This window comes from Quercus lobata, chromosome 2 (assembly GCF_001633185.2).
Source record: "Quercus lobata isolate SW786 chromosome 2, ValleyOak3.0 Primary Assembly, whole genome shotgun sequence".
NCBI classification, from domain to species: domain Eukaryota; kingdom Viridiplantae; phylum Streptophyta; class Magnoliopsida; order Fagales; family Fagaceae; genus Quercus; species Quercus lobata.
In genome coordinates this window covers 15425923-15439600 of record NC_044905.1, presented here as the reverse complement: position 1 = coordinate 15439600, position 13678 = coordinate 15425923, and the positions used below count along the sequence as shown (strand labels likewise).

The window sequence follows — 13678 nt, the reverse complement described above, 5'->3', positions numbered from 1 at the left end:
GAACATTCATTGTGGGTTGCGTCTTGGGTCAAAGCCTGATCATTAGAATTTGGGCCAAGAAAATCGTGCAACCACAGCTTTAATTTATCCCTTTTTAGTGACAGATGAAGGAATTAAAACTAATGTATTGGGAAAAGATATATTCTTTAGATTCATTGTACCACCTGTCTTGAAAGAAAAACACTCTTCCAAAAAAGTTACTATTTTAACAGATATCAACGAAAGAAGAATCTATAAAGCTGAAACAAGTTTGTCATTTTTAAAGACAGAAATAGATTTTATTTGTTTTGTCTTGTACTATAGTATTAGTCATTTCTTCTTTTAACTTCTGACTTAGAGATTCTTTAAGAGTGTTATTTTCTTTTACTCTTTCTTCATTATTTGTCTTTAACTTTTGTCTTTCTATGTTTTCTATCATTTCCTTTACTGTGCCTTTCCTTATCTTACCTCTTTCTTTGTCTTCGTTTATTATATCTCTGACACTTTCTATAGTACTTCTATCTTTTATACGTGTTACTCTTTCCTTAATAGGGCCAGTTTCTTCGTCAACTAATCTGTCAGTTGCTTTTAATGTCTGTAAATTCTTATCTACAACTTCTTTTGAATTACTATTTATATATCAATTATCTGTCATAGTTTCTGTAAAAGATGATCTATGATGGGGTTCCAATTCTATTTCTTTTTTCAAAGGTGAATTTAAAGCTTTCATTCTTTCATAGAGGTCCAAAAAACTATCATTTTTCTTTTCAACTTTAGTATATATATCAGATCTGTCAATATTTTCTAAAGATTCTAATTTTCTATTAATTCTATCTAAAAAACTATCATTATTTTTATTAGTCTGTCGGTTGATTTTATCTTTTGTTAAAGTACTCCAATTATTTTTGTTACCATTATAATTATAATCATCAATTTCACTGTCAAAATCAAAATCTGTTTCATAATCCATATCATTATTAGACCAATTATCATCTATATCTTTCATGCTATAACCTTCATCATAATCTATATCATCATAGTTCATGTTTCAAATTAGTGTGTGCCTAGCCTAAGTGTGAACAAGCAAACAAATGATGAGCTGATAAATGTATTTATTCTCTTTCTAAGCAATTAATAATTACTGGCGGAACTATTACTAACCACTGGTATCCTTACTATCGGGACTACCTCCTCGGGAAACTCCATTGCGGAACCACCCAAACAACGCTTGTCCGTCGGCTACAACAAAGGGGCTGACCAACGTGAAACTATGGTTTGCCAATGAGTCTTTAGGCTGACCAACGCTAACAAGGAGCAAGTAGTGGCTATGTAGTAATAAAATTCCTAGTAACCTCTTAATTGCAAAGAAATAAAACTCATACACCTACCATCCATTGCTCTGATACCATTAACTACCCAGGAGAGAGCATAACAGTAATATGGAAGCATAAACAATGATAAAATAGTTGATAAAGAAGATAATAGCAAAATAGATATAGTTAAAATAGATTAAAACAAAGTATGGAATATGAAAACTGAAACAAATAAAATCTTACTTGAAAATACTTTTGTCTTTGATTAAAACTGAAAACTTCTGTCTTTCTTACAAGCTTTGAAAATAAACACTGTCTGAAGAGTTACAAGATTACAAAAGTAAAATCTGTAAAGGGTTTCTGTCTGAAGGTAAAGGCTGCTTGTAAATTATCAAAAAGTAGTTTAATATGAAAAGGAAGGTCTGTAAATTCTCTGTCTTGAAACATGAGATCAGTGTTGGGCACTTTTTGCAGAATTACACTTTTCTCACCACATGAATACATTGCCTCTACTAGCAACGTATCTTGAAGGGATATTGTCTCTAACGAGACGCCTTCATGCATATCCGAAATTTTTACTGAAAGCTTTCGGATACCTCTGGGTTGCACCGCTAGTGCCTTGCCCTTGTCTTTCTGAGAGAATCTTTTACTCATGGTAGTCTACAATTGTGTTTTGGGAAAAAGATTATGTTTAAGTAAATATTTTCTTGCAAAGCTTCTTTAAAATTTATTTTTGAAATTCTTTTGTCAATGTCTTTTTGTGAAATTCTTTTGAAATGTTTTATATGAAAAACAAGAAAAGCATTTATAAAACAAACTTTTCTTTGTACACTTTTGTGCTCTTGCTGAGTAGCAACAGTATTAGAGTAGTCATGATGGGATCTGTTAAAGTAATTGAGATTCAAAATATTTCTAAAATCTAGTATGATTCTATTCATACATGTACTACTATATATCTTATCTTGTGGGAATATGTGAAATAAAGTTTCTTCGTAAATTCTTTCATGAATAGGAAAATCTATCAAGGGATTATAATTAATTCTGTCTGTTAGGAAATTAAATCTGTCATTATTCAAAAAATTACCACAATTAATATTTTCTTTAATGATCAATAAAGGAGACTCTGTCAAAGCTTCTTTTATTAAAATATATGTTATAAAGCACTAGAATGATCATAAGCCAACTCAATATTTTGCTTAACATTTGGCAACCATTCTGTTGGTTTCAGAATATAATGGTATTTCTTTATTGTTGGGTTATAAAGACTAAAGAGATTGGTTTGTAGTATATTGAGACTTTGAGTAAAAGAATACCATCACAAGAATCAACAATTTGATGTTTAGAAATAGGCCTGATAGAACTGTTAAGGGAGTGGTGTTGAGGATGAAGAGAAAGGTACCTTATGTTTTGTGGACTATGAAACGAAAAGTGAAAGAAACCATGGACAGATTCGAGGCCAAGAGCATGATCATGTGTTGGCAACAACTTAGGATCAGAGATGATGGAATTGATGATTTGATTAAAACGTTGACTAACACACTTCAACCTGAACAAATATTTGATTGGCAAACCTGAAAATATTTCAAGGAGGATATCGTCACATAGTGTAGCCATCACCATAGTTCTTGATTTGTTGAAAATCCTTGTCAAAACCAAACAAACTTTATTTATTAGGATCAAATTCTTGGACCCACGGTGTGGTTTGGATTGGTCACGAGTTAAAGAGCTGGGGTTTTGGGGGAAAATGAGAAAGGGAGATTTGTGTTTGGTTTGGGAAGGATAAAATAATAAGAATTAGGGTTTTTCGAATTCTAAGCTAGAATGATATTTTTTAAATATTAATATTTTTATATACGTATAAAATATTAGAATGATATGCAATTTGATTCCCATATGTAAGGTCTATGAGTGATCTTATAAAAGATGGCGTAATAAAGCATCAAAATATATATATATATATATATATATATATTTTTTGTGAAATGGCATCCATACTAATTTGATTCCTATTATTAAAAAATACTAATTTGATTGATCTAATGGACTTGGGTTTTGGGTAAGTAGCCATACTTAGATTGGGTTTGGGTCACTCAGATTTATTTTTTTTAATCTAACCTTAAATATATATGTGTGTAAAGTTTCCTTTTGAAGATTGGTAGACTGTGTTAAAATTCCTTATTTTGTAACAATTGTACGCGTTGTAACCATTGTTTACTAACGCCCTTTTCTTTTTAATATATTTTTTTTCTTTTTTTCTTGTTATGGTCAAGAGCGCCCTTTTCTCGTATCTGAACAAACATGAATACCTTTTATATAATAATAGAGAAAATCGAAGATTATCAAAAATAGTCATTTTTAGCAAATTTAGTATTGTCGTCTGTTGATCTGTTAAAGATAAACCAGTTCAACCAATGGCAAACTCAAAATTATATCTGAAAGAAACGGGCAATCTCCAACCCCAACTGCCACTCTTGTCTCTCCGTACATTCCGGTTTCAATACCGTTACAACAAACCAAAAATTAAAAAGAAACCAAACCGTCCTTCACAGAATGCCTTGTCTAACTGAATCTTGAAATCGAATGTGTCATTGTTGGAATGCATGCATAGGTAGATTTTCTGTTGTTGTTGTTGTTGCTGTTGTTCTTTCGATCATTGTTCATAGTTAAGGAGCTTGTTTGGGAGTTATAAAATGGCCGGAGGTGGAGAAGGCGGAGGTGCCAAAGAGCTTGATCAGACGCCCACGTGGGCTGTTGCCGCAGTTTGTGCCGTCCTCATTGTGATTTCTATACTATTGGAAGAAGCTATTCATAAGCTTGGACTGGTAAGGTTTATGTATTCTCAAATCTTTTTTCTTGTGATCTCATTGGGGTCAAAAGGATTCACGAGTGAATGTCTTTTTTTTTGGGGGGTACTTTCATTTTTTTGATAGAAACGATGGGAGTTGAATTTGAATTTATGGCGTAATTTTTTTTTTTTTTTTTTTTTTTATCATCATACCAAGAAACCTTTTGGTTTTGGTTCTTATAATGAAAGAAATGCTTCTTCTTCTTCTGTTTTTTAGTTTCGTGCAATAATATGAAACATGAATGTTGTGTGATTTAAGTTTTGGATTTGTTTTTTGGTTATTGGATGGTCTTGATTTGGAAAAATAATTCTTGGACATGGTTGAAGCACTTAGGGAAATTTTGAGTCTGGACGAACTTAGAAGAATTGGAATGGTCTAGCATTATATTATATGACTTGCTTGCTTGCTTTCTTGTGATTTCCCTAAAATTGAAACCCAATAACATGCCACCATGTTCAGTCGTTTGTTTTTCCTCCCCAGTAAGTAACATCTTAGAGAACTTGATATGTTGCTCTTCTTTCAGTGGTTTCAAAAAAGGAAAAAGGACGCTTTGGTTGAAGCTCTTGAGAAAATTAAAGGCGGTAAAAGCACCAACCCTGTTTCTTAGTGTTTTTTTATTTATATGTATTTCCATTAGTTTTTGGTCTGCCCAATTGACTACCAATATTTCTGTTGCAGAGCTTATGGTTTTAGGATTCATTTCTTTAATTTTGACATCCGGGCAAACCTACATTGCTAGAATTAGTACAATTGACTAACAATATTTCTGTCCATGTTTTCATATTGACCAAGCTTTCTCTTCCTGGTTAATTTTTGCAGAGCTTATGGTTTTAGGATTCATTTCTTTAATTTTGACATTCGGGCAAACCTACATTGCTAGAATATGTATTCCTGTAGATATTTCAGAGACCATGTTACCTTGTCCCTTTAGAGGAGGAAGAAATGAACCCGAGGGGGGACATCGCAGGCTTCTATGGCATGAGCATAGATATCTAGCTGCTGAAAGCAAAGGTCCAGCTTGCAAGGCGGTAAGTTTATCTTACTGAGAAGGTAACTTTAAGTCTCAAATAAAAAGGAAGTGTTCCTTCACACAATTGGGCAACTTATTCATTCTAGGAAACTGTCGTTCTTAACTGATTCCTTGAACCCTGCCAAAAAAAAAGCAAGAAAAAGGATCACCAAGTCAGTGGACCTGAATGTGGTATTAAAAAGAAACAGATTCCTTATTCTTTGTTATGGACTTCACCAAAATCTTGTTTATTTTTAACCTCAGTTAAAGTGTGTAGGGTTAGTACTCCATCAGTCCATAGGTTCATTGCCTTGTTGTAATGGAGCTCTATGAATTGGCATTATTAATTCATTATCTGTTTAATAATGGTAGAGATAAATTCAATGAAAATCAGGGGTTTATCTAGTTGTTCAATGAGAGAAAATGAGGATAATTTTGTCTCTAGATCTAATGATTTTGGATGGATTGCATTTATTAGATACAACCATCATATTATAAACAAGTTAAAATGGAATTTCACCTAGTAATACAATATGGTTAACATGCTTTACAGAGCAGGAACTTGGCTATCATGAAATAAATGTGCATAATAACAGAAAAGGTGTATCTATCTATCTACGCTAAAAAGTGAGATTGAGGAAGAGAAATGATAGGAAAATATAATAGCAGATCTCAACGCAGTTGGGGAAAACTATCTGGTCCTAAAAGGTGATATAATAGGAAAAGTTTCATGTGATGCTTCCCTTCAGTCATTTTTATTGAAATAATCAAAACCAGCTTGCAGATGTGAGAAGTGTACGTGTTAAAGGTGAGAGTATGTTGAATTTGAAAAGATCTAGGATCCTATGCTCTCAGTTTCATGGCTTTCTCCATGCCAATATGTGGAGCACAACTTCTGTTGACCATGATAGTTGGGATAGAATGAACATATATCTGTGGTGTGCAGGAAGGCCGTGTTAACTAATTAGATAAAAATAACATCATACATCTGAATTTTAATGTTTTTCCATCAAAATCTTAGCTTCTCGCTGTAACTTTCTAAAAGGATATGTATTTACATACAACATGACACAATCTTTTTATCTCCTTTTACATTCTAAAATTAATCATACACTGTCAGGCAGATTACAACAACTGTCAGCTTTATCTTTTCAATCCAATGACTGATGTCATTGTTTCAAGTACAATTTATTAAATGTCCACATTCTTTCCTTTTCCTGGTCATAACAACTAATGCCATTCTTACTTTATCATAATGTAGGGTTATGTGCCGCTTATATCTGTCAATGGTTTGCATCAGTTACACATCTTCATATTCTTTTTAGCTGTCTTCCACGTGATATACAGTGCCATAACGATGACGCTTGGAAGATTAAAGGTGGGTACACATTCAGGTTTGTCTATAATTATTAATTGTAGTTCCTAAGTCATCATATAATGAGTACCTGGAAGCATGTGGCACAAGGGTGTTTGGATCAAGGAAGAAAGTATTCTCTGGGAAGAAACTTATAGAATTTGCTCTTCCAGTTCATCATGGGGATGGTGTCACACTTTTGAAGAGCTATCTCTGCTGATATTCATTATATATAGGTGGTATCAAAATACACTAGATGTTTAATTATGATTCTCTTTTTTTTTTTGGCAGATACGGGGGTGGAAGGTTTGGGAAAAGGAAATTATTCATGAAAATGAAACCTTGAATGGTATATTAGTGAAAGATGATAATTATTTACTGCTTGTTGCTACTAGATTACATTGTCAGCATGGAAAATTTCGTTCGTGCTGAATTGGGTGTGTGCCTATTATTCAGATCCTCAAAGATTCAGGCTTACTCATGAGACATCCTTTGTAAGAGACCACACTAGTTTCTGGACTAAAACAGCAATCTCCTTCTACTTTGTAAGAAATATGTCTATGACTCTGCTTTCAATTACTTTGAATATGGAAACGGTGCCAATTGTACACTAGTGTACTTTTAGAAGTATGTTCTGCACTTGTGCTTTAAATTTCTGTGTAAAATTAAGTGTGTATATTATTTAAAAAAAATTCTTTTTGTACCATTGAGTCAAATGAGAAGTTAAACCTCAAAAAGAAAAAAGAAAGAAATTGAATCAAGCATCTTTGAAATTTTCCTAACTGATTTAGTTTTTCTGGCCTTGCTTTAGAATCTGTATGTCTTGATGCAAAGCTTGAATGTTCCAATCTTTCAGGTCTGCTTCTGGCGACAGTTCTTCAGATCTGTTCGTAGGGCTGACTATTTGACCATGCGACATGGATTTGTTACTGTGAGTTTCTTCGGTGCAACACGAGTTTTAGGATCATCTTTATATGGTAGTTGTTGATAAATTGAATATTTCTTTTTTATAGGTTCATTTAGCACCCGGAAGTAAGTTTGACTTTCAAAAATATATCAAGAAGTCATTAGAAGATGACTTCAAGGTAGTTGTGGGAATCAGGTAAACAGCCAATATTTTTTAATTTTCTGTTCTTAGTTACCAATTCACCTTCCTGACGTTGAGATCATGTGAGTAATCCTTTCCATATGTCCCCATTTCCTTTATTATTTTTCTAAATTTGATCTTCATGCTGCTTGCAGTCCACTATTATGGGCTTCAGTGGTTTTCTTTCTGCTTATTAATGTCAGTGGTTAGTCTTTCTTCTTCTATTTCTTTTTTTAATTTAGGCAATGGAGTTGGTAGTTAGTAGTTTCTTTAATAATATTAAGTGATCTTCATATTTCGTGCTCAAAATTAACGAAGATATAATTGATTGTTTCCTTTTCAGGATGGCAGGCTATGTTTTGTTTGTCCATACTTCCTCTGCTTGTAAGAAACTCATTACAGAAATTATCTGAATATGTGGTTTTTAATTCAAGAGCTAATTATTGGGTGGTTTAAAGGTGATATTAGCTGTTGGGACCAAGCTTCAAGGAATAATATCAAAAATGGCTCTTGAAATCAAAGAAAGGCAATCCGTAGTCCAAGGAATACCTCTTGTGCAAGTCTCTGACAGCCATTTTTGGTTTGGTTGGCCTCAATTAGTTCTTTATCTCATCCATTTCGTCTTATTCCAGGTATTACTAAGTTACCTCCTATTCTTTTACATGAAATATCATAGGTAACCTATGTGGTAGAGTTGCATAGCCTGGTAGAAGATATCTGCTTGTTTTGCTTAATGTCTTAGGAAAAAAGACAAAAGCTTTTGTCTTGAGAACCAGTGCAAATGTTAAATGTGTGTGTATATATATATTTATATTGGAGAGAAAATAAGCGTCCTTCTTCTTCATTTTTCCATGTCAAGACTTAAGAAGATTTTCTAACTAGCTGACTGTTACTTGTCCAGAATGCATTTGAGATAACATACTTCTTTTGGATATGGGTAATAAACCACTCTCCATTCCCTTTCTAACTATTTTATATTCACTGCTGGAATTCTAAATGGATAGTCTTGGTGCAGTATGAGTTCGGCTTGAGATCTTGTTTTCATGAGGATTTTGGTCTTATAATTTTAAGAGTTCTCCTCGGGTGAGTCTTGGTTCTTTTATATGTGTGAAGCATCTCAAAGGAAGAATTATCATCTAATACAACTATTATATTAGACCAATATAAGAGATCCTAAAGACATTGTAATGGTTCTTAGATGTCATTCTTCCTAGAAGGTGCTTCATGAACATCCTAATTCATATTATTGACATTGGACCAAATTACTTAATTGAATTTCCAATCTGACAGGGTAGGAGTTCAATTTATGTGCAGCTACATTACACTTCCACTGTATGCCCTTGTTACTCAGGTATGCTCATTTTGCTATTCAAACTTAACTTACATTAAATACATGTTGAAATCTATAAGTAGCCACTTACAGACTGAAGATTTTGAGTTTGAAAAAGTAATAATTATGGTCTGGTTTTTGGTAATAATTGATGACTGAGACAATCACCCTGTACATAGCTTTCACCTAATATATATGCTGGCAACAAGTGACCAATCTTCTAGACACATTTTTTTCAAAATTGTATTCTTACTTTTTTGTTTTTTTCAATTTTAGATGGGATCAACCATGAAGAGGTCAATATTTGATGAACAAACTTCCAAGGCCCTAAAGCAGTGGCATCAAAAGGCTGTAAAGAAGAAGACTGATGGGAGGGCATCATCTCCACCGCGGACTTTGGGTGGAAGCCCCGGTGACTCACCTGTGCAATCCCCACCTCGAGCATGTCCTCATGGCCAATTGTGTGCTGTGGTACCAGATAAATCTTCTCCTGAAATGACAGCAAACATCATGGCCAGTGTGGATCTTCCAAGGGAACAAAAATCCACTAAGAATGATGGCTACCACGACTTACTAAGTGAACCGTGATTATAGCCAAAGTGATCGCCATGTGATAGGAAAAATGTTGATGTTGCGGCTTGCTTCAGTGCCACCATTGGCAGTGGTAGAGTCATTGTTTTCTCCATTAAGTTGCATTTTCGTTCACACTGATTAAACAGTAAGCAAATTTTCTGCAACTCTCAAGGCTAAGAAGCATCTTTGTGTGATTGATTTAACATAGCTCAACTATGAAACCAGAAGTCGAGAACTCCTATGTAATGTTCTTCACAGTTTTATTATTCCTATTAGGCTATTACATGCTTTGTAATGTGCGCTTGAATCGCATGTTCATCAACCTTCTATTACTTGTACACTATAGCCTTTGTTGCGTGTAAAAACTAAAAACTACATACCATGTTTGATGGGTGATAAAGTATATTCTCCAATTTACATACTTGGTTGCCATGTCATTTATACTCTGTTGGAATGGCTGTGTATGATTTTGCTAACATTATTAAGTTGCACGGCTTGGCTTTTTCATTAGACTATATAAGTAGGAACCTGTCGCGTTTCATAATTGGTTAGCTAAAAAGACAGTTCAAAAGGCTCCGTACCGAGCAAATGCAAATGCATGCCAACACAATGAAAGATCAAGCTGGTGATTACACGTTCTACTATCATTTTGTGTCATGTATATGTGATTGCAGGTAGAGACAAAATGCATAGGGTATGGTGCAGTCGAGAGGGAGATGGACACTAACACGCTCACTAATAGGGATGGCAATTTTTTCCCGCCCCGCTTAACCTGCCCCTCCCCACTTCGCCCCGCATGGGTTTTCTCTGCCCTGCAAAGGTGGTGGGGCGGAGATGAGGCAAGATTTTAGCCCCGCACCACGGGGCGGGACGAGGATGGGTTTAGACTTTTTAGACTCACCCCGCCCCGCCCCGCATTGCTAAGGGTTATAATTGTAAATTTTTCATACCCTAAAACCCTACTATTTAAACAAACATATCATTATTAGCTTATTTTATTCTACCCAATAAGGTTCTTTGCCTTTATTTTGTTGTGTTATACTATGAGAATTTTTTTTTTTTTTTAATTTATGATTGTCTTGTTAAACTCTTGGATATATTATTCAATTTTTTCTAAAAATTGATTTGATTTGATGGGATAAATTTAGTTGTACTTTCAAGTATATTTTTATTAATGAAATAGGTTTCATTAAAAAAATTGTACTAGTTGTAAGGCAAATTAACAAAAAGTAGAGTTTTACAGGATGGGACGGGGCTTTGCAGGACCCCAAGGGACGGGGATAGGGTGAGAAAGTTTTCTCTATCATGCGGGGCGGGGCGGGGATGGGGCAAGACAAAACCATACGGGACGAGGACGAAGACCCCATCCTTCAGCCCCGCCTCACCCCGCTCCATTGCCATCCCTACTCACTAGTGGGGGAAGGGTGACTTGAACCTAAGACACTCTGCAAGTGAAGTCTTGTTGGCCCGAGACCCCGACCACTATGTCACCACTCACCTGCCACGTTGGCTAATATATATAATTTGCACACTTTTACATGTCTCTTCTCTACCTCTTTTCCATACCATTGATTTTGCAATGAGTCTAGAGCCAAAAAAAATTTGACAAAATATTTTACAAATGACAAGATTACAAGTTGTTAATGGTATAAGATAAAGTAGTGTCAATAGTGGACTCAGATGACAACTAATAAATTTGTTAACTCGACTATTGTAAAAATTGTTTTTTTACAAACGAGACATAATATTAGAAGATGTACACAAGTAACTGCTTGCTCACTCCCAAGTGCAAGAGATTGTAGCAATATAATTTTTGAAGTACCGAGGTCGAACAACAAGGAGTAGGATAAATTCACAAATAATATAATTAAACAACAATTTGGGTGAAGAAGAAAAATATTTTTGCTTGGTAATTGTTAACAAGAATAATAATAAAAGCTAATTTAAATTAATAATGTAAATACCAAGGCAGGAAAAATATATATTTCATAGTTGATTGTTCTTAAACAATTAAAAACTTATGATTCGGTTGAATTGAGACAATTCAAGAACATATAATAACCTAAATTAATAATGCGGTTAGAATAGTTTTCAGAAAAACTCATTCACTTTAAAACCTGATTTCTATTTGAAACTATTAGAAATTCATCTAAACAATAAGAAAAACATGATTGAACTTATTGAAAGTATGGAAGAACTAATATATCAAAAGAAATCTAATTGAACAATCAAATATGTTATTGTCTAAAATCTTAAAAAAAATCACATTGAATATTCATACTGTATAGAAGAAACATAAACCTCTAGCCTTAACAAAGAGTTTAGGCTGCCATTAGAGAAAAGAAAATACAATTTTTTTCTCTGCCAAATTCATTCTCTCCAACCTCCCCCAAACCCTAACGTCAAAGTATCCAAAGAAAATAAAATTTTTACTATTTTAATCTTCGTCCAGATTTACAGCAGTAATTTGTGAGTTAATTTCAGCCTTCAAAAATTGTGAATTTCGAAAAATTCAAAACTGGAAAGTTGTAGATATTTAAGTCACGGTTCTAACCATCTGGCCTTGTGTCAATTGGATTTTTGAGGAGAGAGTTATGCCCAAAATACTGATCAGTGTTCAAATCTGATTTTTCCTTTTCAAATTCTGCCTCTTTGATTTCTTTCCTTATTTGAAGCTTTCAAACATGGTAGACGACCCAAGCACTCCAACTGCACATCCTTAGACATTTAAGCATGATCCTTTAGCTCCTCTTTAATTCTAGTTTGGCCTCCATTCTCTCACAAACTTCTGTAAACTCATCTTTTTTACATGATTTCCTGAAAGTAGAAAATTACACGCAATGAATGGCATCTTATTCAAGAAATTATGTAAAGATAAATAATAAGGACTAATGCAAATCATAGCTTAATTATACAAATTAAGCATAGTAATAAGGAGATAATACCCACATAAATATATAACAAGTATACATTTTAAAGCGTTATCAATAACACATTTAAAAGCTGAGAGAAGAGCAATGCTAGAGATCTAAAAAATTTCATAATCTATTTTACGTGACTAACAAATTGTAATTAGTATAACATCTTTTTCATGTAAGCATATTATTGACATTATTTTTATTACAAGGACTAGTTGTAAAAATAATTGTGGGAATTTTTGTAAAATCAACTCCTCAGGTGGTCTTAGAGGGTGACACTCAAGTTCTTATGATAGCTTTGGTCAATGACAGTACATTTTTGTCCTTTGATGGTTTGCTTATTGATGATATAAGTTTTAGCGTTAAATTTTTTACTCAATTACATTACTCTCATGTAAAGAGAGAATGTAATAAGGTTACTCATAACTTAGCTCAACATGCTTTATGTATTTCGGATTTTGTTGTGGGGATAAAGGACGTTCCACCACCTTTTCTTTCTCTTGTCCTAGTTGACAATGCTGGTTTTTATTTTTTTTTATTAATTAAATGAATTATGTTTCCCTATATATATATAAATAAATAAATAAAAATAAAAAACTCCTACAAGTCCCTCGTATATTGGGAATTTTTTTTTTTTGCATTTAGCATTATTTTTTAAATATTTTAATTAGTTGTCAAATTTGCAAAACTATTTAACAAATTAGCATCTCGAGACTCTAAAACTTGAATTCAATATAGAACTCAAGTCACTAAAACTCGGGTTGCAAGGGATGGTAAGTTGATGACAAAATATCCACCTAGAACTCAGGTCTTTAAGACTCGAGTTCCTACATAATTCACAAATGCTTAGATTCCTCTTTTTTCTTCTTCTTTGGCGTTTTCCATCACATGCCTTCTCCATCTCTAGATCTTCTTCTTCTTTGGCGTTCTACATCACTTGCATTCTCCATCTCCAGATCTTCTTCTTCTTCAGGTCATCTTCTTCTTCTTCTTTTGATCCGAATCTTATCTTTTCCTCTTCTTCTTGTCCTTTTCTCCTTGTCCTTTTATGGAACTCGAGTCTCTCCAACTCGAGTTCCACGTGACTGAATTGTTCCACGCCGGCAGTGGAACTAGAGTTTGAAACTATAAATGCTAGTTTATAACATTGTTTCAAGATCGTGCTTACTTATTATATTGTTTCCCTCAATTATGTTAGCCTGCAAATTACCCCCCGTATATTGGTACATAAGGTTTAAGGAGGGATATAAAAGTAATTCCGCCGAGAAA

General features: G+C 33.8%; 1 protein-coding gene across 1 annotated transcript; it reads left to right on the top strand.

Annotated features, from left to right (window-relative positions):
- The first annotated feature begins 3628 nt into the window (after nt 1–3628).
- On the top strand, nt 3629–9897 carry LOC115974693 (MLO-like protein 9). The gene is made up of 15 exons (XM_031095172.1): nt 3629–4114; nt 4662–4719; nt 4958–5166; nt 6409–6525; nt 6793–6850; nt 6958–7046; nt 7358–7432; nt 7515–7603; nt 7744–7793; nt 7932–7972; nt 8047–8220; nt 8490–8525; nt 8604–8671; nt 8879–8939; nt 9195–9897. The coding sequence occupies exons 1-15, from the start codon at nt 3983–3985 to the stop codon at nt 9504–9506; spliced, it is 1569 nt and encodes a 522-aa protein (XP_030951032.1). The 5' UTR covers nt 3629–3982; the 3' UTR covers nt 9507–9897.
- The last annotated feature ends 3781 nt before the right edge of the window (nt 9898–13678 follow it).

Bases quoted from the DNA above. Each gene is read 5' to 3' on its own strand.
- LOC115974693 (XM_031095172.1), top strand. From the start codon at position 3,983: ATGGCCGGAGGTGGAGAAGGCGGAGGTGCCAAAGAGCTTGATCAGACG. The intron at 6,526-6,792 runs GTGGGTACACAT...TTTTTTTGGCAG, and splicing joins TGACGCTTGGAAGATTAAAG to ATACGGGGGTGGAAGGTTTG. The intron at 7,973-8,046 runs GTAAGAAACTCA...GGTGGTTTAAAG, and splicing joins TGTCCATACTTCCTCTGCTT to GTGATATTAGCTGTTGGGAC.